The following is a 24858-nucleotide window of genomic DNA, read 5'->3' on the forward strand; positions in this document are numbered from 1 at the left end:
TTCTTCGAATTCTTTATTTTTGAACTCCAGTCCATTGTCGCTCCTGATGTTGCGAATGACTTTCTTCAGCTATACTTCAATCTGCTTGATGAACACCTTTAGCTTGTGAGTCGCTTCAGATTTAAGCTTCAGAAAGAACACCCATGTAAAACGTGAAAAGTCATCAACAATAACAAGAATGTACTTGCTACTACCGATACTTTTGATAGATGATGGACCACACAAATCAATATGAAGTAATTCTAGTGGTTCAACAACTTTAGTGTTTATTATAGATGGATGACTTTGACGACTCTGCTTCCCCATTTCACATGCAGCACACAAATGTTCTCTATCGTATTTGAGCAATGGAAGACCTCGAACATGACCTCCAGTGACAAGTTTGTTGATATCTTTAAAGTTGAGATGAAAGAGCTTTCGGTGCCACAACCAGCTTTCGTCAGATTGTGCTTTGGATAACAGGCAGATAGCTGGGTTCCTTTTGATATGTTTGAGGTTTAGGGGGAACATTTCACCTTTACGCTCCGATTGGAGAATAACTCTTTTCGTCTTCTTCTCAATTATTTCAGAACCTTCATCGTCGAATGAAACCTTGAGACCAGTACCTCCAACAAGCTGAGATACACTGATGAGGTTATGTTGTAGTCCTTCCACATATGCAACCTTCCTAATCGTGAAATCACCATTTGTAATCATTTCATAGCCTTTTATGGTGCCGAAGGAGTTGTTCCCGAACTTGACATTTCCACCGTTTGAAAGAGATCTGTATTCCCTTAGCTCTTCCTTCCTTCCTGTCATGTGACACGAGTAGCCACTGTCAATGTACCATTCTTCGTCAAATTGCTCGTCACTGATAACCTGCAAAAATTAAGCAGATTTAGGAACCCAAAGTTTCTTGGGTCCTCATGAGCCTTTCACAGGAACAGGAATAGTAAGAGAGATGTCAACAAGATATGTTCTTTTTATTAGTGTTGTTTCATCTTTCTTTTTGATGGTGAAAACCTTAATTTTATTGGGATTCGTTGCTTTTGGTTTGGACTCTGGTTTAACTGATGAAACCTTCTGTTTTCCTTTTAGTTCAGTTGATGATTGAGGTTTTTAAGAGTGAACAGAAGGGAATTTAGAATGGGGTTGAGAGGAATTAGAAGAGTTTGAAGAATTAGAAGAGTTAGAATGAGAGAGCTTAGACCGAGATGATTTCTTGACTGGAGATTCTAGGTGACCCTTTTGCTTTTGATCATTAGTGGGACCGACCCTAGAATTTTGATCTCTTTTGTTCTCTGAACCGAACCTTTGCTTTTGGTTGATGTTGTTCTCTGAACCGAACCTCTGCTTTCGGTTGATGTTATTCTCTGAACCGAACCTTTGCTTTCGGTTGTTGTTATTCTCTTGTGATTCAACAGGACTTTTCTCTGACTTTAAGTTCCTGTCACGATATGAGAAATAGGCATTTTGAGATTGCCAAAACTGTTTTCTTTCAGAGAGATTCTTCTTGTATCTCTGATTCCTTTGTTGTTTTTGATTTCTCATCTGCTTCGGTTGATGATGGATATTGGCTTTTGGTTTCTGTTTTCCTTTAGCTGGTTCACTCTGAACTGATGATGTTTCGCTTAACGGAGTGACTTCTTTTGCAGGAATTCCTTTTTCTTGAGGAACATCTTTTGTACCACTAGTACTTGGCACATCGAAGCTATCAGGCTTATTCAAAGGTTCTGGCACATATCTGCCTTTGCTTTTCCATGAAGTTCTTTCAGACAGACCTACCGTTTCTTCAGCGTTGTCGATGGGAGCTGACCAAAAGAACTCGTCACAGCCATCAGCATTGTCTTCGTTTACAATGGATGTGAGTTCAGCAATCTGATGTTCGGTTACGCCTGTGACCTTATACACCTGATTTGGAGTGGTTCTTACTTTTTGGTATACTACTGCCTTCTCTGCAAGAATCAGGGACTTTTGTTGGGACAAACGAGCAAACTCCACTGAATTTTCTGAAATGAGATTCTTGTGGTTTTCAGGTTCGCTCTTGACAAATTCTGAACACTCAACTGTGTCCTCTACAGAAATTTCACTCATATTGTCGTCCTCATTAAGCTCAGATGCATTTTCAACATCATTTTTATTTTCTGAGCTCAAGTTGGCATTCAATGAGTCAAATTTTTGTATGGTTTCGGTCCTCAGTTTCAGTTTATCATTTTCATCCAAAAGGTTTTTAAGCATGTCCTTATGGTCCTTGGACTTTATGAAAGATTCGATTTTGTCTAGTCCATACATATACGTCGGATTAACATCCTCAGATGAAATAACACTTTCACAATTATACGCTTCAGCATCAATTTCATCCTCCTTAAACTCAAGGAAGGGTAAAATCATGCGATGAATCTTTTGTCCTATTTCACAATCCAAATGAAGCTGAGTGATATTAGTGTAAAGACGTTTAGCAATCAAACAAAAAACATTTCTCTGTTTTAAAAGCTTTAAATTGTCTCTTTGCAAATAAATGTTTTCATCTTTTGTTTTGATTAACTCCGACTCCTTCAGTTCGATCCACATCCTCCGTTCTTCACTCTTCGAAGACGCCCTGCTTAATTGGTCAGTTAGGTTATAATTGGTGACTCGAGTTTGAGTTAAACTACTGTCTAGATGAGAGATTCTTGAATTAACACTTTTTAATTCTTTTTCGTATGAGCATTGTGGGACTTTGAATGAAACAAAAATGGATTGTACCTTCTTGATCAGTTCATCAAGCTCGTTGAACTGCACATTGAGCGGTTTAGCTGTAAAGCACAAATTTTGTTGCTCCTTCGTGTCTTCATTCCCACCATCTGTGTTGTATCCCCTCATCTGAGATACGTCGGACACCATCAAACATTTTCCACTACTGCTCTCTTCTTTCGCCACATAAGCCTTTCCATGAGAAGGCTTCCTTACTTCATCATCTTCAGAGTCGGTTGACCAGACCTCCACGCCACCGAACTCATCATCCGCTACCGAACCCTGCACAATTAAAGCATTCATAGAAGGGTTAGCAGTAGATTTCTTCTTCCTGATCTCATCCAGCTTTTTCTACAACAAAGCTTCTTCATCTTTTTCCTCATCCTTTTCTGCCATTTTCTTGAGGACACAATCTTTTGCATAGTGGTTCTTTCCTCCACAGTAATAGAAGCTCACTCTCGAATCTCCTTCAGCTTTCGGTTCCTTCTTTGATTCTTCTGCCTTCAGTTCATCTTTGACCTTTTCAGAACTATAACTCCCCTGCCAATTTCGGTTCTTGTTGGTGGGAAATCTCTTCTTGATGAACCTCTTGGGGTTTGACACCATCATAGCATAGTCTTCAGAAGTGAGGTCATAGTCCTCCAGGTTGAGGTCTTCTTCTTCCATCACCGCTTTGCTTTTGGACAGGAGGGCCAACGAACCCAAGCTTGAGACCACATTTTTCTCCTGTAACACGATCTTTTCTTGAGATTTCAGGATGCCCACCAGTTTCGCCAACGAATAGGATTTGAATTGCTCATGCGCTTTAACTGTGGACACTACGGCTCTCCACTCTGATCTGAGTCCGTTAAAAAACGTAACCTTCTGCTCAATTAGCTTCCTTTCAATGTCATGTTTGATCATCTTGCTAAGAAGATGATTGAAGCGATCGAACGTTTGAGTCACGGTTTCTTCGGCTCCCTGCTTGAATTCACCAAACTCGGACAAGAGTAAGGTTTGAATGGAGTGTTCAAGATCTTCGTCCGTAGAATATAATTCTCGTAGCCTGTCCCATATTTCTTTTGTGGTTGTGCATGAACTCACCAGCCTGAAAGTATCGGATTGAAGAGTGAATCTGATTAATCTCAATGCTTTGATATTGCACTGAAATTTATCTTTTTCGTCTTGAGCAATATCTTTAACGTCTTTCAAAAGATCATTATACTCCTTCTGAGCTTTAATAATCCTTGAAGTTGCTGAATGAGAAAAGGGTCCAGATACGATTGCTTCCCAGATGAGGTATCCATTGTCCTCAGATCCTATAACATAATCTTCAAAGTGATGTGCCCAGACTTCATAATCATGGGTGTAAAGGATGGGAATCTTCGTTGTTGATCCAATGTTGTTCGAAATATTAATGGGATTGGATTACGACTCGTCCATGCTTGATCGAATAACCTGTTAAAAGATCAGACTTGTAATGTATTAAATTAGGGCAAAACAATAAATACCGAGTTACGTCAATTATGGGATGACGGCTCAATAAATATCAGTAAATGTGGAATAACCCTAATCGAAACCTTTTTCACAGAAAAGAAGTGTATGAATTACACAGCCTCCTGCTCCGATACCAATTGATAAGTTAAAAACTAACTTGAAGATCGATTAGATCTTTATAACAGGTAAAATAATAAATAAGAAAACTGTAAGAACACAAGAATGGATCAAAGTGTGTCGAATGATTGATTCAATAATCCTCAGCAGAGCTCGATAAAGAACTTCCACTGTAGAGGATTTAGGGTTTACAAGAACGATGAAGAAATAATCTCTGATCTATCGTAACAATCTTTTCTCTCGTTATCTCTATCAATCGTTAACCTAATATGCATGAAAGCATATATTTATATTAAACCCTATCAGCTCTCGGTTGGACAGGCCCAAACCGGAGTTACAAAACTTGGACTAATAATCGAGCCCAATAGACGCAATACATAATAAACTGCTACGCTACCCAATAGTTTTCAAAAATATAACTCATGGGTTCATAACTTAAAATTAATTAAATAGTTTTAATTTGATGTTTTGAATAGTTCAGTTAACTCTTATGGACTTTATTAATAGTTAATTAAATGTTTAACTAAAACAGTATTATTAAATCCATAATCATATGGTTTAAGTTTACTTAAATTAAGAGTGTAATTTATTAATAGATTAAACCATCAAGTATTTTAAAAGTTTAAAATACACTCTTATACTATATAAAATTAAAAGTCTAATATATTATATATGTATATTTAAATGGTCAGTCTTACCGTTAGTAGGCCTCATTCACGAAGCCAGTCTATAAGGGGGGTATAAGGTTACTGCCTATAAAATGGTTGTTTAATGGGTGTCCATTCTCACCCACCACATCCTTAACTGGTGGAGGGTCCTTAACCGAATGGGTTTGACAGAACATTTAAATCCTTATTAAAAGTATAATGAAATATAAAGTAAATAAAATTTTATAAATTCCCGATCTTAGTTACTTTATGAAAAAATGTGAATTTGGTGCTAACCCATGAAATTGCACTTTGCACCTTGCTAAGTCGTTAGTGGGGCTTGTGTGGTTAACCAACACACTAATTTGGGATTAGAAAGGATGACAAAGGGTAGCTTGATGTTAATCATGGATCAATGGAGCGTGTGTGGTCAACCGACACATTGATTAGGTGATTTCCAACGTTAAATGTATCAAGCACATTTGCATGGTTACTCACACCTTGTTTGTGATCCTCGACATCCCAGTCACAAACTTGAGAGGGCATAATCGATATTAAACATGTCATTGAATATTTCAATGAATCTCAAAGAATCTAGGAATTTCAATTCATTTAAAACCTAAAATTCATTTTCGTTTTTAATGGTGGAAATTGGTAAATCGTCATTTACCTACCTTCAAATATTTTGCAATTGGATTACGACATCTCTCTTCCGAATTGTAAATTATTGTGTTGGGTCCTAGCCTTAATATTTCTTTTGGGTGTTATATTAAGGACTTAAATCAACTAAACTTGAATTTCTCCCTTATAGATGTCTAGTTCAGACAACTATGGTCTTCCCAAATCTTTTGGAAAAATCCGTCCTCATGAAGATGATGTTCCCAGAAATCATACTTCACTTCCTCCACCTCTTCCAATAATTCTCCCTAACCCACATGTTCAAAGACTTGAAAAGTTCAAGGTCACTCAAACCTTATTGGCAAGCAAACACCAAGATGTAAGGTCTGTGTGTGCACATGTCTTGGAGATGAAGTCACACATTGGTAGGTTGGGAATGTTAGGAGTCGTTGTCTCAAGGAAGTAGGCTATTGACTTGGTTCTTCATTCACTCCCTAAGTAATATAGTGAGTTCATTAAAGATTACTATATGATAGACCACGACATGTCCCTTATCGATCTTACGTATTCGCTTATTGCTACTGAATTAGCAATGATTTGGTGCACTGGTAAAGCAAACCTGATTGGAAGATGAACCTCCCAAATTTCCATGGACAATGACAATGGAAACATTGGAAGTCTAGAAAAGATTTCTCTTTCCAAGGGAAAGGGAAAAGCTAAGTCTGATATTGTCCCATATACCATTCTGGAAGAGTCTGTTTGCTTCTATTGCCAAGAAAAGGGGCATTGGTTGCAAAACTACCTTATCTACCTGAAAAACCACAAGGATGGTAATGTCAAAATGTTTGAATCTACTTCAGTTAAATCCACTATCTAACTCTATTAAGTTCCTATTTGGAGATTCTTAATACATGATGCGACAAGATTGCATTTTGATGTGTTTGTAGGATCGAAGAAAAGAAAGGAAGCTTAAAGGAAGAGTAAATTGAGTCTGGTCGCGAAGATATGGATTTCGATCGCATGGTTCGATGATCAGATTTGTGAAGCTGCTACTAGGAGTTATGATAGGTTGCTTAGGAATATTTAATAACATAGTTTTCATTTGTAATTGCATTGTAAGGACAAGTTTTCTGTGTTTTATAAATAAAGAGAAATTTTAATTTTTGTCTTATTTTATATTTATCCTTGTAATGGCATTTGTGAAAATTGATGTTTGTATATTTCTATTGTTAACAATATTGAAAAATGGATTTGATTCTTTCGTTTGTGGTAGTGTCTAAATTTACCAAATAAGGAAAGATTCTCATCACCAAGGTTCAATTGGATAGAAACTTGGAATCATGAAACTTGTATTGTATGATGAATAAGAACCTTCATCTTTGGGAAACTAAGACTAATTCCTTGTTCACATGTATATGTGAGTCAAGAGAAGGACTAAGGGATCTAGTACACATCATTGTGCACTGGAAAGGTCCACCACAAAGAACAATAAGACTATTCGTTAAGATTTACCAAAAGTTTGGTAAATATGGTTATGCTTACAAGATTAAGTGAGATTCTGAATCATTGAAAAAGCTTCAATGTATAGCAGAACGAATGAGAAGAATCAAATTAGGCAAAAAGATTAAAAGTTTCTCCAATCTGAAAGGAAAGGATAATAATTTAGTATCATGTTTTATGATCATTTTAATGATTATGAAAACCATATCACAATTGATCGTTTAAGGACACCTTAGTGCATTTGTATGAATGAGAAGAGGAATCGGGAATTGTTGAAATGGTTAAATCAATTAAGGTGAGTCATACTTCGTTCCAAAATCGAGTCTTAGAGTTATTCTACGAGATTGTGCCTTGAGTGACATATCTTAAGTAGGTTTATTACACATTCTAATTGGTAGTTGTGATGTTTTGGATAAAACAAAGACCATCTAAGACCAATTGTGTGAAGTGCTATTCTTGATAAGAATCTACACTAACTCTTGAATATTTTTTTGTCAAGGAATAATTCTTGACATAGAATCGTATATGTCAAGAGGTTAGTGGGAGTCTTAAAGATCTTAAAAAGTTTAAAGAACTAATGAAGAATAAAACCTATTGTTTATCACTAGCACACGACTTAATGTTTGTTACCTATCGTGTTGACATATTCTTGTTTCTATTCCAGTTAAGTTTGACCATACATGTGAGTTCTATGAGTTCTCAATTTATTGCATAAGGCATTAACCTGTAAGGGTGAGCTACTCAACAACTTGGAAGACATGGTAGGCCTTGTGCTGCCAGGTGGCAAGAAATTAATACTGAACAAGTTCAGTCCATATGAGTTTGGATTTGTCACTAACTTTGTCTTGTGATTATGGTTATGACAAATTCACATGGATAGGAACACATACACCATTAGTCTAAGTTAGAAAGGTTTCTCTCCACTTCATGAAAACGATTGTGAGGAAAAATTTTCGTTAAGTGGATTTTAAGGAGATATCATTTGTGATATTTGCATTCTCAAATTCGATTATGATTATGTCATCCCTCTTCATAGTTCGAATTGTGAGAAATGGAAAATAGTTTGAACATTTAGAACTTATTGTTGTAAGTTCTAAAATAGTTTAGACACACATATGAGATTTCTTATAAAAGGTTTATGAGCTTAGATAAAGGCTTATCGAAGCATCTCGGATCAGAAATCTAAACTTTGGAAAGAAGGTCAATAAGTATTGGTTTCTAGAAGTCCAGCTAATTTCTGGGTACATGTCAAAGCTAGTGGGAGAATAAGTGTTGTGTTGGTAAAAATATAATTATCATGATAGTAGGAGCATGATCATTATGATAAGTGTTGTAAGTCATCAATGTTATTTATAGGAAACAAAGTTTTAAATTGCAAAGTTGCAAATTTTGAAAAGTTGTTTCGCTATAGTAAGGGAAAGGATCCTTATACATTATTTCGAATCTAAAAGCTTAGATTAAAATATTAATTAGACTTAGTCATGGATATATATATATATATATATATATATATATATATATATATATATATATATATGATTACCATATTGGAATGTTATGTGAGACATTATGAATTGTATCCCATATTCTTCGGGTATAGGATCGATTGCATGTGATATAATATTCATGTGTTCTAATTTTCCAAATGCCTAGGACATTAAGAGGGAAAAAGGATTGAAACTGGATATGACTAACATAGTTAAACAACTGTCAAGGACAATCTTAGGTTCGCCAAAGATTGGTCACTTATGGGCAGTTGGAAGTATAGTAATGAATGGACCATAATGATATTATTATGAATACATAGGATTTTATTATGAATATAAAGGATTGGTCACTTATGTTCATAGGAATGTACTTTGAAATTGAGACTTCACTTCCATGGAATTGTTCTTGTAACAATCTCCAAAGGAATACTTTTTAATATTGTTGGCAAAGTCTATATGACTTCTGTACCTCGACATTACGAAAGGAGTCATTCCATAATAGTTTAGAATCTGATACGTTCTAATAATGGCAATAATTTGGCATTCTTACACTTGTGATAAAGATTTGGAGTTATGAAATGAGTTTCATTGAAGATGTATTCAATTGATCTACTTCACAAAGTAAGGACCATATGTAAACATAGTGTGAATGCTTGGAGCATGGGATAACTATTGTTTTAATTCAAATATAAAGTTGATAAATCGAAACATTATACACTGGATAATGTGTAATCAATATTGTGATTAAATAAAATGTGTTTTGTTCATATTCAAAAGTTTTGAGACCCTATTGGATTCGATTATTCTTGTTTTTCACTTTGCATGTTTTGACTTCCCGAATATTAAATTATTCAAACTATCCACAGTCGATAATACTTTGGAAGTAGGTATTGAAGCTAGACTGTCATGAATGGGTCTGTAGATTGTCTAAAGGTGTTTAGACATAGCACAAGTTTGTTGTAGTATTCATGAGTACTCCTGTAATAAGATTTGAGTATTGTACTAAACACACGCTCATTTGAATCACTTCATGGATTTTATCACGAGTGATCATGAGACGATAATATCTTATATTCTTGAAACCAAGACATGTGAGTTATATTTTACAAGTCGGTTGCACATTGATGATATGTAAACGCACCGATAACTCGGTGTTATAAAATGTATCATTGTGTGTGATTTGATGAGTAAATAGAGCAAGCATATGGGTCAAAGTTTATCCATTTCTTTTACCCATTGTGGGATAAAAGCAATATATGTGGCCCCCTTGATGATTTAGTGATGAAAATCCTAAGCGCTTGGCCAAGCCTGGACTGATTTGATTTGTTCAATTAGTCGGTCCTCATAAATCAGAAATTAGGAAACAACACATGATTATAGAGAATGATTATAATCCACGTCTCAGTTCATACCATATCTAGAATGGAGGAATATATGATCCCCTATCTAATGGACGCGTTACTAATAAGATCAGAGTTCGACAACAATCTTTTGAGAGCTACGATTTCCAATCGGAGTTTGAAGTCGTACTTACAATTATAGTTATTAGACTTATCCAAGTGGGAGACTGTTGGATTATGTGTCTAAGCCTATAACTATAATTGGTATGTAGTTGACCCGATACATCATGGTCCATTTGGGTTGTAACACTCTGGAACAATTTGATAGGATGGATATTTGGGAAAGAGGTTATTTGTGATTTATTAATATATTATAAGTATAATATATTAATTGAGAAATCATATTATTTAATTATAATTGATCAAGAATTAATTTAGTTATCAAAAAGAGACTAATTAAATTTGTAGGGACTAGTTAGGTAAATCAGTAATATTTATAGTTTGGGCTAATGATCCATGTTGATTAGAAATGGACTAAATCTTTATGAGGATTCATGAAGAGTTATTCCATAAGGCTAATAAGTTATTGGATTAAAAGCCTGGGTGAATTAAGGTTTACAACTTTAAACCTTAAGGATTCCAAAGTGTAAATATGATCCCTAACTTGCTAAAATCGGCACTCTATGAGTCTAAGAGAACCATAACCGATTTTATGTCTCCTTAATTCTCTCTCAAGTTCCTCCTCTTGTTCTTGGTTTGTTATAAGACATTTGAGGCATCACACTTGAGGTACTAGGCTCTTGAAAGATCAATTCCTACAAGCTACAACAAAGAGGTAATCTTCTAACTTACTTTTATGTTTCAATTACCAATATTGTATGTTAGTTGTAGGTTTCTATCTTTGGAAATTATTTTTGCATGTATAACTAGAGAAAACTTAGATCCAAAGCTATTAGGGTTGTATGTGCACCATAGGAATGTTAGAGTTCATAAAACCTAACAACTCTTGGATCAAATAATCTACATTACCCACACTTAAATGTGTAACGCTTGGTTTTTGGTATGATTTTATTTCAAATTATTGCATTTTTCCTAGAGGACTTTTCGATTTGGAAGCCTCAACTTGATGTGTTGAAGTTATTTTGGCCGTGCTGTTTAATGAGTCAACTCATAGAGTTAAGGTGCCTCAACTCAGCGAGTTGGCAGTAGGGGAGGAGACCCTAATTTAAGTGTTTTGCACCCTATTTAAACACCTTAAGTCCTAGGTGTTGGCCTCATTTCCAGCCTCCATAGCTCCTAACCCTAATATCGAAACCCTAGAGCCTCCTTGAGTGTTGTGAGCTTATTATGGGTGTGTTTTGGTGTGTTTTAAGCTCATTGAAGGAGAGAAGCTTGGTGCAAGGTGGTAATTCAGGTAGGAGCCTTCAGATCTTGATTCTTTGCACCATTTCCAGCATATTCTGGGTATAAATTTCTAAACTTTCTTAATATTTGATTAGATCTCTTTTTGGGTTAGTTTAGATGCTTTTAGTCATGTTTAGGTGGTTGATGGGGTTGTAGGACGTCCCAAGTTTTATTCTTTCAGATCTATGACCCTCATGAGCTTGTTTGGCATAAATGTGCGAACTTTATGGTCTTAAGGGCTCCATGCATTCATTAAGTCCATCTTATGGCTTCTTTTGGGCATTTAAGCTTCTTATAAGCATGCTTGAAGGTAAAGTTGGAAACTTTACATGGTCTTTCATCATCTAGGGTCAGATCTACAGTTTGGGGTTATGACTTTGATGATTTAGTGCTTAATGATTAAGTCTTTACCCTTTTAAGCTTAGGGTTTGGGTTTTGAACCCATTTTGGTGGTTCTTAGGGGTAAAGTTGGAAACTTTACCCTTCTTGAGGCCATTTCAGTTAAGATCTGAGTCATGAAGCTCTTAGTTTCATTAAGGTCGGCTTAATGGATTAAGATGTTGAATCTTTGGCAAACTCGACGAGTTGATGGAGGAACTCGGCGAGTTGGATCGGTTTATCTTGACTTTGCAGACTGATGGATAAAATCTGCAAGTTTATGGTTGAACTCAGCGAGTTGGGTTAACTCGGATTGTTGACTTTGACTGTAGTCTTTGACCAAGTTTGACCTATAAGGGGTTTATGGGCATTTTGTGTTGTACTTAAGGAAATCTTTTATGTATAGGGGTTGAGTAGAATCAATATTCGGAGCCGAGACTCGTTCAGCTACCTTTCTGCATTCAAGGTGAGTTTCCTCACCGGTTTCAGCGGGTCTAAGGCACCAAGGCAGATCCTTGTTTGATCATGTTGTTATACTTGTTGTATGTGTGATACTTGTATGTTCTTGTATATGTATGTCTATTGGGCGGGGCCCTTTATCTGAGTGTGAGGGGGGATCGTATCTCATTTCGTTCCAAGTGTGGGCGGGGCATGTATCTCATTGGGTAGGTCCCGTTATCCGAGTGTGGGTGGGGCCCATATCTTATTATTGCATGATATGTATGGTATGTGGTATTTTAGGGGAACTCACTAAGCTTTGTGCTTACGATTTTTAGTTTATGTTTCATGTACTTCCGATTGTAAAGAGAAGAGCTCGGGATGACTGCATTGCACACACACCATTGAGATTCCGTTATGATGTTTTACTCTGATTTATGACAAATTGATATATTGATCTATTTCAAATGTTTGGATGTTATGGAACAAGAAAATACTATTTATTTGTTATTAATATAAAAATTTTGGGACCATATTTTCGGATGTTTCAAAATGGGTCTAAACCTCTCAATCCCCAAGGCCCGAAGCCTTATGATAATTGATCTTCGGGTCACGACCCCGAATTATGAAACGAATCAAAGCAAGGTGTTACAGATATACTCTAGACCATTTGAAGACCATTTCATGTTGTTTCTAGGGTTGTTTAATCATAAAATGAGAGCTTGATCTCTCTCAACTGCCCCCATGCATGGGATCTTGAGCATTAGTACACTTCATGGACTTGTGGTTTGGTTTTAGTGCTCATTAATAACATGCAAATGGATAAAGTCAGAAACTTTATCCATTGGGACGTTCCTTTGGTTCATATCTGGAAGTTTGAGGAGCTAACTTTATGTATTAAGAGCTTAATGGAAGTATTGACAATCAGACTACTGCACAGAGTGTAATTCCTCATACATTGGGTGTAGCTTGGTTTTGGCTCATATCCATCTAAAGCTCTACGCCATGCATAGAGCAGCTTGTACACAGGGTGTATTAGGGTTGACTGTTGACTTTGACCATTGTTGACTTTTGGTCAAATTAAGGTTCTAGTGTATAGACTAAAAGGGTTATTTCTTTATTGTCGTTAGGTGACTTATTGTACATGTCTACTCTATTTGTGAGTTGTTGTGTCTAGTCGTTATCCACAAGGTGGGTCTTCTCACTTCATTCACTTGTATGGTATTTATGTCTATGACCACCTGGGTCTTAATTGCTGATTATTGATATATGTGAACTGAATTGAATTATTGATATCTTCAGGATTGCTGAGAATCCCCAGGGTTGCTGATAACATCTGAATTGTGTTGTTAGTCCACTGAGATTGTTGAAAATCTCTAGGTAGCTGATAACTCATAGTTGTTTATTATGATGTATTGTGTGGATGTTTTAGGAAAGACTCACTAAAATTTGTGCTTACATTTATGAACTAAATGTGTTTTAGGTACTTTTGATGATCTCGAGAAGGCGAAGGCTTGACTGTACACTCTGACTCATAGATTTTTATGATTCTGCATTTTATACTTTGATTTTGGGATGATTGTATTTGATACACCTAGGATTTTATTGACTTGATATATAACACTTGAGGTTTTGTATATTAAAAATGAAAAAATTTATGGTAAAAATTGAGATGTTACAAATATAAAGGGTTGAAAAATATTAAGTGGTGAGTAAATACTAACGTAATAAGTTATTCACTATTGATGGTATTGAGTGGTTGGTGGAATACTAATAAGATATAAAAACTATCGTTAGAGATGTTCTACGTTATAAAATTGATTTTTGTAATTATACTTAATTTTTATAAAAAAAAAAAAAAGTTAACTAGGCTTTTGTTTTAAAATTTTAAAATAAACACTCTTTAAATTATATTAACCATGATAACGTACCTAATGAAATTTCTACTATTACACCTTGGGCTACTTATGTAACATGTTTGAAACGAGTAACATTTGAATAATCAAACATGTTTGAAATGGATAATTTTTGTATAATCATTATGTTTTGTTTTTTCTTACATTTTAGATATTGATCTATTTTTTCTTTAGGTAATAGGTATTAATGTTGTCTAAATATATTATGGTATATTAATTAACAAGAACACTAGATGAAACTAATACTCAAATCAAATAAGTAAATCTTAAATTAATTAATAATAACAATAATAAAAAATAACACTAAATCGGTAATTTTATTTAATTTTATCTATATATAATTCGCAATTAGAAGACATTGCAAAATATAATTGTCTTATATGTTTATCTTACAATATTATTCAATGAAGTTGGATTTTATATATCAACTTTGTATATAAATTATTATTGTATATTTAATATCAATTATTAATCATTTTTTAAAACCTATACTTTTCAAAATTATAACTAAATAATTTTAATTTGATAGTGACATTCATAAATTAAGGAAATATTGTTGCAGTTTCATGGGATGGAATCCTTGAAAAACCATAATCTCTTTTTCTTTTTAGTTGTTTGTACTTGACTTTATTTCGAACCTCTTAAATATAGATTGATTACTTAAGGTAAACATTAAATTTAAAAGTTTGTTTTGTCAAAGAAAATACAACAAATATCTTCTCCAACCCATGAAAAATGCTACAATCTATTTAGGGTTAATATCATTAAAAAAAACACTCAAATATACATGTTTTTATTTTTCAGATTAAAGTTTAAATTTCATTTTATTCTTAAAAATAAAAGCTTTATATTTATTATTTATTTTGGTTTTGACCCTTTTAGTAGGCTTAAAGGTAATCATTTTGTTTTTAGATAAAAGAATTTCTAAAAAACCTCAACTTTTATTTTTCCGATTTTTTTGTCAAATGTGAGATTTTCAAAAAAAAAAAATAAATAAAAATAATAATAATAGAACTGGAAAGATTTTCCGAAAAAGTTGTTTAAAACTGGAAAATTACCGATAAACCTGTTAAAATGGTCAAACTGCAAAAAAATAAACAAAAATGCAAGGTTTCTTTTAAAAAAATAAATTATGTTGAGGTTCTATTTAGAAAAAAAAAATCAATATATAATATCTTTTATAATATTAGGTTATGATGTGATGTTAATATTATAGTTTCCTCTCTTGTTAAAAACATCTATGGCTATCGTTATCATATATGGTAATCTCGTTAAAAACATGTATGGCTATTGTTATCATCACTTTTTTTTTTCTCTATGCGTCTCATAATCAAACATTGAAATTTAGTCACCTAAAATTATCATCATAAAGTGGTGATTCGTCGATTGTCGTTTACTCGTTTTTCTACTTCCATTCATGATATTGATTTGAAGGACATGATACTTTTTATCTTATACGATAAATAATTCCAAATTAAAATTCATAATTTTCATGATCACATACATGCTCCTAAAATCACCCTTGGAAGTTTCATTAATTGAAAAAGATCAGTTTCACAGCTTTACTTTTATATTAGATATAAAACTATGTAAATCTTACTCAACATGGGGATGTAGCTCAGATGGTAGAGCGCTCGCTTAGCATGCGAGAGGTACGGGGATCGATACCCCGCATCTCCATAATTTTCTTTTATCTTTTTTTTTTTTTGGCTGATATCGATGGCCCAAATTAATTCCAGCCCAAATACTATTATTTGATTTAGACCCAAAACTCATAAGAATAAATAAATAATATGTTTGTTCAAATGATTCAGAGATTTTTGAGAAATCCTTATTTAATCACAGCCCGTATACTTAATTATTTTGGGTTTACTCGTTTTTGTGTGTCATGTAACAAGTCGAACACAAATTTTCAAAATTTGCTAATTTATAGAATATGCACGCAAAATAATATGGATCTCAAATACCAACACGACATTTAAGGTGACACAACATAAAAACAACACGTTTTAACAGCGTTACACGAAAACACTGATTTAAATGAATTTATATATCATTACATTTAAAATTCTTTAAACAAAAATTGTTGAAGATAGTTTTTGGTACATGAAACATCAAAGAATGCCCATTGTTTAATGTAGAGTTCTGAATCTCGACTCCAGCCACATAGCCATTGAGATAATAAGAAAGAAAGCAAAAATCTAACACCATATGTGCCATAAATCATACATGCAATGAACTAAGTAATGGTGAAAGAAACTTGTGTGTTGGTCTACTTCCTGTTGTTGAAGGCAAAGTCAAAAATGTTTTGCAATGAATGATCCATATCAAAGTATAACTCTATCTACAAGTAGGATAATGGAATTTGGTCAGCGAATTACCACTTGACATTGCAAAGACAGACAATTAAGATGTATATGAGAATATGTATGGAATTGTCATTAATGATAAGATATACTACGAGAATATGTATGACGTTGTCATTAATGATAAGATATGTATGAGAATATGTATGGTGTTGTCATTAATGATCCATCTGTGAGTGAAATAAGCGTCCAGATCAACATAAACAAACATAGAACTAGGTTTAGTTACCTTTTAGATGATGTTTTTAGCTTATAATGATTGATGAATTTCTAGAGAGATAAAAAAAACAAAGATTGATCTTCATCTATATCAATCTCCCGTCATCATAAATTTAAGAAACTGAACATATCTAGGGATATACGTTTGGACCGAATATCTGAACCGAAACCGAAACCCGGACCGAACTGACCCGAATTAGGACCGAATAAATTATTTGGGTCGGTTCTCGGGTATCTATTTTTGTCCAATTCAGGTTTCGGATTATTCGGTCCTGGTTACCCGAATAAATGTTTAATCGGGCCAAAAAGACCGACTCGGAAAGTGAATAGTCACTTGAACCGAATAACCCAAATAAACTGAAATGACCCAAATAAACCAAAATGACCCGAATAACCAAAATAAGAAAATTATATATTTTGTTCAAGAAAAAAAATATTAAATTAATAATTTGTTTTCTTCAACTAGATATAGAATTTCCTTATTTTTGTTATTCGGGTCATTTCGATTTTTTTGGGTTATTTGGATCATTTCGGTTAATCGGTTCGTAAACATAGTGTAAATGTTTATTTGGGTTATTTTGGTCCTTTCGGGTTAATAACCGAATCGAAACTCGTATTACCCGAACTGAACCGGTCCCGTATTACTATAATCGGTCCGGGTTTCAGTTCCTATTTTTCATCCAATTTGGGTTTCGGGTTATCCAGGTTCGAGTCGGTTTCAGCCCAAAGCACATCCCTAAACATATCTAATCGGATCAACCTTCATATATATATATATATATATATATATATATATATATATATATATATATATATATATATATATATATATATATATTTTGCTTTTTTTACTATTTTTTGGTTTTTAGTAATTATAACTTGTTTACGAATAAATTTATAGGATGTGTGCATGAATACATGAGAATCTTGGACTCGTAGCCCAATTTTACATGGCCTAACGATTATACATGTTCCTTTTATGATCAAATATTCAAAATGGTTTTTTGGTAAGGAAACCATAAAGAGAAAAAAAAAAATCATGTACCACAATAGAATGATATATTATATCATTATATGACTATATTATAAATATACTACAATAAAAAAAATTATATTATATGATTAGGGAAAAATTCATAGAGAACCATAATTATTGGTTCTTCAAGGAACCATTTTTTTTTCAATTTCTAGAGCTTATTCTTTATCGAAAAAAAAATCTAAAAATATCTGAATCCATATATTAACACTGTGAATGTGAAAAATATTTTTTGGATTCACGTTGTGAATTTTCGAAGATTCACATTGTGAATTTGACGTAAAAAAAATCGAATTTTATATCATTGGAAAAAAGATAAAAAATTATGACTTCTATATTTTTAGTTTTTTTTTTTTTTTTTTTTTTTTTGATAAAAAATAAGTTCTAAAAGTTGAAAAAAAAAATTAATTCCTTGGTTAATTATGGTTCTATATTGAACATCACCCTTATATGATTATATCATACAATAAAAAATATATTAGATGATCATATCGTATTATATTATAAATATACCATAATAAATAATCATATTATATCAGTATATCATACTATACTATAAATAATTATATTCTTTTTCATTATATTTATTTGAAACCTTATAACCCTTCAACTTTCTTCCTTATCTATTAAATTTATTAAATTAAGTATGTTATTAAATATATAAAATACTATCATATTAGTCGTAAACATTTTAAATTATCAATATAATATATTTAATTTGTTAATTTGAATATGCCATTAATTCCCAGACTTAAATTAAAATATCAAATAATATTGAAAATGATGAAAGTCAATTTTTTAAAATAGATAAAAAAATGTTTAAATATTTAAATATAATTCCAATCGACATTTATTTTGAATTCCATAACTTTATCGATAAGTGTTAATGTTTTAGATAACCATGATCAAAATTTCAAAAAATGATCAAGTAATTTTTAAGTTGATTATTCATAAAAATAGTTAAAAGTAACACAAAATCAATATTTATATTTAATTTTATCAACATGCAAGTCATGGGTAGAGGTTACTGACCCGTGATGATCAATTTAGTATAACAATTATTATTTTATAGTTAACGTCATTAATATAATCATTTTCAACATAATATATTTATCAGAAGTTTTATTACAGACTTTAAGTTGTGCTATCCAATGTTCGCCTAGTTAAGAAATAAGGAAAAAAATAGGTTAAGGACACATGAAATACTGTAAACTTTTGTACAACCAAAATAAAAAATATTATATTTTTTTTACAGGAGAAATAACATAATAGACATTTTTTTAAAATAAAATTTTAAGGTAATGAACTATCATTTTTGTATATCTTTAACAATTTTTTATACGATTTATCATTAAACTCATCTAAATTTTTCAAAACCTTCCATTTTGATAGGGTATTGCATGATAATGTTTTTTTATATGCGATTTATCATTAAATATTTTGTACACGACTTATGATTATATCGGTCACCTTCTCCGATCTACACCATCTACTCTCATCACCACCATCCACCTCACGCCAACACTATCCGTCTTCTGTAAAAAGCACCATATTTTATCAACATTATAACCACCCATCTCCACCATTCATTGCCATCACCAAGAAGTTAATATAAAATTATGAATGGAGGTGGTTACTTGTGTCGTGTGATTCAAGAAGAAAGATAAAAGAGAGTGAGAGAGATAGGAACGTGGGGGTAGGGTGGGTTTTGCAAAATATAAGGAAAAGGAGAGGAGCATGGAAAGATGTAAGTAATGGCAGGAGGGATGCTAACGATAGTTAATTGAAGAGGTGAGAACATTTTTATTTAAAAAAAATGAGATGATTGTTCGCATTGCAACATTTTTTAAAAGTAAACATACAAATGCTTTTATCTTTCTTCATTGGAGTTGTGTTAGCCGGATAAGATGATCAAATGACCGGAAAAATGAAGGTGACTAAATATACATACAAAATGGTTTATTGGTAAATTGTGTAAAAAAATGTGAGCTCATTGATGTTTTTAAACATCAAATGTGAGTTTAATAATGTTTTTTGAACATATAAACCGGATACATGTTCATTTTTAATCTACTTACCTACTTAATCATGTTACAAATTGGTGATTTCGACTTAGGTACACAAGTTTCTCCTAAATTACTAGCTTCTCAAACAAAACTAACTTATCATTACTGATAGTAATTTAGATACTCGAGAAATAGTTAAACATACAGTTTACATACCAATACAAAAGATTGGGACATTAGAGACGTCACAACCATGTTTATGAACGGTTCAAACGGAGTTTTACACAATGCTAATACAACATGTGATAACTTACCTAATTAATCATTGCCATTATTATGCAACAATTGATGATAATGTTTAGGTTGGCATGGTTTTTCGATATTTGATTAATGATTAAGCAATAGGTACCGTGTTACAATTCTCATAGGACAGAAAAAGATAGATCACGATATAATTTATACATACGAATTTATACATGAGTTGATCTAGTACCAATAAAATGCGGTATGAGGGGGGGTCTCAGTCAAATATGAGACGTACAATATCTTTAACATAGCCTAGATTCTATACCAAATGAAATTCTTGCATGTCCGACAATTTGTAGTTCCTCCAATGAAAAATGTATGGATTCCTCCTCTCAGTCAGATTTGACACATAACATATATGTTTTACATAGCTTGATTTTTTTCTTTGTTGTTCTAGATTCGCCACTGATTCAACTGGATACCTGGATTTACTAAATCTCACATGTAACACAATATTAATTATATTGTTACAATGGTCAAAGTGACATTTGATCTAATAACAAAACTATACCCATTGCTAAACCAGAATCAAACCCTCCATTTACAACCAACACGAAAACTTCTAGCCCCAAAGAAACACCTTTTGTGGTAGTTTCTTTCCTTCTAATCTCAGCCAATACATTTCTTGATTCATCAAGAACTTTGCATGATCTGTTCACGTATGATCCCTCAATCACATACCCTCCTGTCTTCTCATCATATGGTGTTGGATAAACTTGAGCTAATATCTTTACCTTCGGACGTAGAATATCAACATGTTTTCTTGCACAACATATTGGTTTTTGTTTCTTCGATAATATTTCACCTTCGAATACCTATAAATTCTACACTATCTTTAGTTTCTGGTAATACATATTCCAAAGCATAAGAAATATGTCGACAAGGTAAGGTATATAAAATATATTTCGTATGTAGTTTATGAGCGAACTTAAAGGAAACATAAATGTGGGATCCAAAGAATTGAATGAATTTTTTCAAAGAAAATGTCGTACTTCAATTATAACAAGTAAAATATAGTAACTTTATCTGTAAAAGTAACAGTACCTTGCTACGGGAAACAGTGAACATGGGTTTCCCGGAAGCATCCATGAGAACGACTTCTTGTTGCCGGCGGCAGCCGTAATTATCAACTCTATATACCAAGTCACCGTCGGAGTTTATTACCGTGAACCCACTACAACCTATGAACAATGACTTCCTCCACACCGTTAAACTCGTCGTCCCGCAACCACCATCATCATTGCCGCCGTGGCTTCCATCATCACCACTGCCATTCGATGGTTCTGGATCTTGATATCGCTCTTCATGCACTGTCCTCGACAAAGATTTTAAGAATCGTAGCATGTTTTAATTTCTCTCTATCTCAAGTTCTTTCTCTCGCAAGATTTCTGTTTCTCTCTCCAAAGATTGGGAAGATGAAGAAGAGCAATTGGGGAGATATTTATGATGATGATGGATGAGATTTTGAGGGGCTTTATTGTAATTTTGTGTTCTCCGCGGGGTTGCTGCCACATGATAGTACTACACAACCACACATGTCACATAATTTGACCAACATTTCATACATACAAATACACTTTATACTGTTACATGACCAATATATTCCACCCTTCTTTATGTGTGCAATTTTATTAAAGTAACTAAAACATATGATACATGTGTTATATATTTGTATCTATTTATATATCTATTATATATTTATATATCTATTATAATATAAGCTTATCATTTTTATTTGTTTGTGATAAATATTTTTTCTTTCATATTATTAATTTGATTTTTTTGGCTAAAAATGGATTAAGCACCGGGGGCACCCAACCAAACTGCATGAATCTAGTCTTGAACATAGAACAGGTGCCTGGAATAATGGCACGTTATTAAAATTTTGAACTAATTTTTAGTTAAACATTCAATATAAACCGAGGAAATTGTGTCCAATATGTTTAGAAAGTTACATTGAATTATAGAGATGAGTTATTGTGCCCGTTTTATTAACAAAACAATTTGCATTGGGCTGGTTTTGAAATTTAGAGTTTTTACGTATCCACATAATAAAAATTTGAAAAGTAAGAAAATAACAAATATTAAATATTATACATAAAGGTTTGATTATTTTAATATTACCATACGATTCTATTATCGCATAACATGCGGGTAAAAATTTATTTTGGAAACTCTGGTCAAAACAACAAATACCCAAAGGTTTGATTATTTTAATATATTTCTTAAAATCATACTTTATATTTTTGTGATTAATAATATAGATCTTTTTATAGTGTAGTTTCTTTCTATCCATACATCCATGATCTGTTTGGAATCTGTTAATCCTCTCATATGATGGGTTTTGTTAACACATCAAACGTGTCAAACATAAAGGTAGGGGCATGTTGAGTCTCCATCGATCGCTAATGCGCATTGGGGTCAATAATTACTCTTTTACTAGTTAGTGTCTTATCATGTTTCTTAATAATCTAGAAACTTCTATTACACATTGTTGTTCTTATTATGAAAAAAACGATTAGGCTCAAAAGAATGGACCGTGGTTTTGGTCTCACTTAGTGCCACAGGGGAACCCCCCCACCCCCCACCCATGTGGTCTCTCTCTCTCATGTCCAACACCTTAGGTGTGGTAAAGAACCACACTTTGTGTGGTATAAAATTATAAATGATATGATACTTATGTGGCTCCTACATGTCAGAGGAGGGAGTATGGTTTTTGTGACGTCACTCCTTCCAACCTTATATTTTATTAATTATATTTACATAAATAAAGTTTGCCCGTCTTAAATATTTTGGGTTTCTACTTGGTTAGCAAGTATAGAATGATGCACTACTAATGACATAAAACTTTAAGTTAATTATTTATCTATTTTCAAATTAGACTTATCGAGTGTATAACTAATTAACAAGAGACGATTCGTACAAAATATTTTTTTTCTTGAATAAAAATATATATGTTTCAAATTATTATACTATACAACCTTATAAAATATAAATTGTTATATATATATATATATATATATATATATATATATATATATATATATATATATATATATATATATATATATATAACAAAACTATGTTAAAAGAATATTAAAAAAGATACAACAATACCTACCTGTTATTTCCGTTGCCAACTTTTTCTAGAAAAGCCTTTTTAATAGTTAATTCATATATTTGTTTTCTAGTGTTAGCATGTGTGTTTCTAAACACAATGAGATATGTGTCATATCCAAGCATCTGCTCTTTTGATTCCTTTTTCTTTTTAATAATTTTGATATAGTTCTAATCAGTGACGTGGTGTTGGTGTTATGATTGTTGGTTTCCTAAGGATCAATTGCTATGATAATGCATATGGATTATGTTTTTTTTATACCTTTGTTTTTTTTATGAGAGAAGTTAAGATTTTTCTTATATATATAACTAGTTGTGAGACCCGTATATTATACGGATTGATTAAAACAAAATGTTAAATATGAACAATTAAATTGGAAGTTTATTTGAATTTGAAAATTATGAGAAACATGCAAAAACTAATTAAATTAAAATTTTGTATTTAGTTATCAACCATGTGTATTAAAAGGGCTAACTACAACAAAATGTTAAACACAAATGTTTAAACTGTAAATTTATTTGAACTTGAAATTGAAATATAAAAATTAAAATTTAAAATTAATAGTTATTATGGCGGGTTTAATTTATGTAAATTAAATTAATGATTTATTGGAAATGAAAAATAAAGTAAATGACAAGTGGAAAATAAATATATCTCAAAATTATGACAAAATGACATGTGGCCAATTAAATGAGAAAATGACATGTGTCAAAATCATTCTTATTTATTAGGGTAGATGAGCTTAATGAGTTAAACATATAATATGGATACTTATACATCATTTTTATTTATTTACTTTTTAAACATCATGACTCGATATCAAAAAGTTTTTACACTAGCAGTATCAGGAGTTGACTCATAAGTGTTAATTAGCCCAAAAGTTGATGATTTAAGGTCTGTTTGAGACGAAAATTATAGATTTCTGAGCAAATAATGAATACATGTGTGTAAGCCATTTATTAAAAAAACATAATGACTTGATAAGCTGAGCCAAAAAAAGATAGTTTGATATATTAAGACATCCACCCTTACCCATTATCCTTCTTCCTTTATATATGATATGGATCATTTTATGCAAACAAACATCATTACTCTTTCGACTATTGTACATGACTCAATAAGGAAAAAAAACATTGCTCGTCCCGGAGTCATGGAATAGAAGTTCTTACAAGTGGGTTGTTTGTAATTTTAATACAAATAGACTTGTATACATGGGCGGATTTAGGGGGGGGGGGGGGGGGGGGGTTCCGGGGTGGCACCGGCAACCCCTAACTTTTCCGGCCGTAGTGGAACAGTTTTCGAAAATTTTTAAAATTTTTATTTTTTTCGACTATCGTGCAACCCCTAGCTTTCCCGTGCAACCCCTACTATGAAATCCTGCGTCCGTCCCTGCTTATATAACTTTTGAAAGATTTCATAATGCATTAGTTTCTAACCAATGGCGGAGCTAGATGGGGCGTTAGGGTACTACAGTACCCAAAAAAGATTTATATATATATAAATATTATTTGTAAACATGTTTCATGTTATTGTATCACCAATTAAACAGATTATAACATGTATTTAATGTCAAATATTAGATAACTATATATAATATATTGACGATGTTTATCAAAATTCTAGTTCCGCCACTGTTCCTAACATATGTAATTTGTAAAACATACAAGCTATTATAGACGGACTTTCATTGTTCATACTCGGTTAATCGGTTTTAACCATAGCAGTTGCGGTGCAATTGAGGAATCTATTTAAAAAGCAATTGGTTGTTATTTAT

General features: G+C 32.6%; 1 protein-coding gene and 1 non-coding gene across 2 annotated transcripts; one reads left to right on the forward strand and one right to left on the reverse strand.

The window, feature by feature from the left end:
• Positions 1-15640: 15640 nt before the first annotated feature.
• TRNAA-AGC (transfer RNA alanine (anticodon AGC)) lies at positions 15641-15713 on the forward strand. The gene has a single exon. It is a non-coding gene; the product is annotated as a tRNA-Ala (tRNA).
• A 4374-nt stretch (positions 15714-20087) lies between these two features.
• Positions 20088-21399, reverse strand: LOC145059436 (LURP-one-like protein (DUF567)). Its single transcript, XM_079007292.1, has 2 exons — positions 21011-21399; positions 20088-20781 (listed from the first exon to the last, which is right to left on the reverse strand). The coding sequence occupies exons 1-2, from the start codon at positions 21308-21310 to the stop codon at positions 20443-20445; spliced, it is 639 nt and encodes a 212-aa protein (XP_078863418.1). The 5' UTR covers positions 21311-21399; the 3' UTR covers positions 20088-20442.
• Between the last annotated feature and the right edge of the window lie 3459 nt (positions 21400-24858).

This window comes from Lactuca serriola, chromosome 6 (genome assembly GCF_051521515.1).
Source record: "Lactuca serriola cultivar US96UC23 chromosome 6, Lser_US96UC23_V15, whole genome shotgun sequence".
In the NCBI taxonomy this organism is placed as follows: domain Eukaryota; kingdom Viridiplantae; phylum Streptophyta; class Magnoliopsida; order Asterales; family Asteraceae; genus Lactuca; species Lactuca serriola.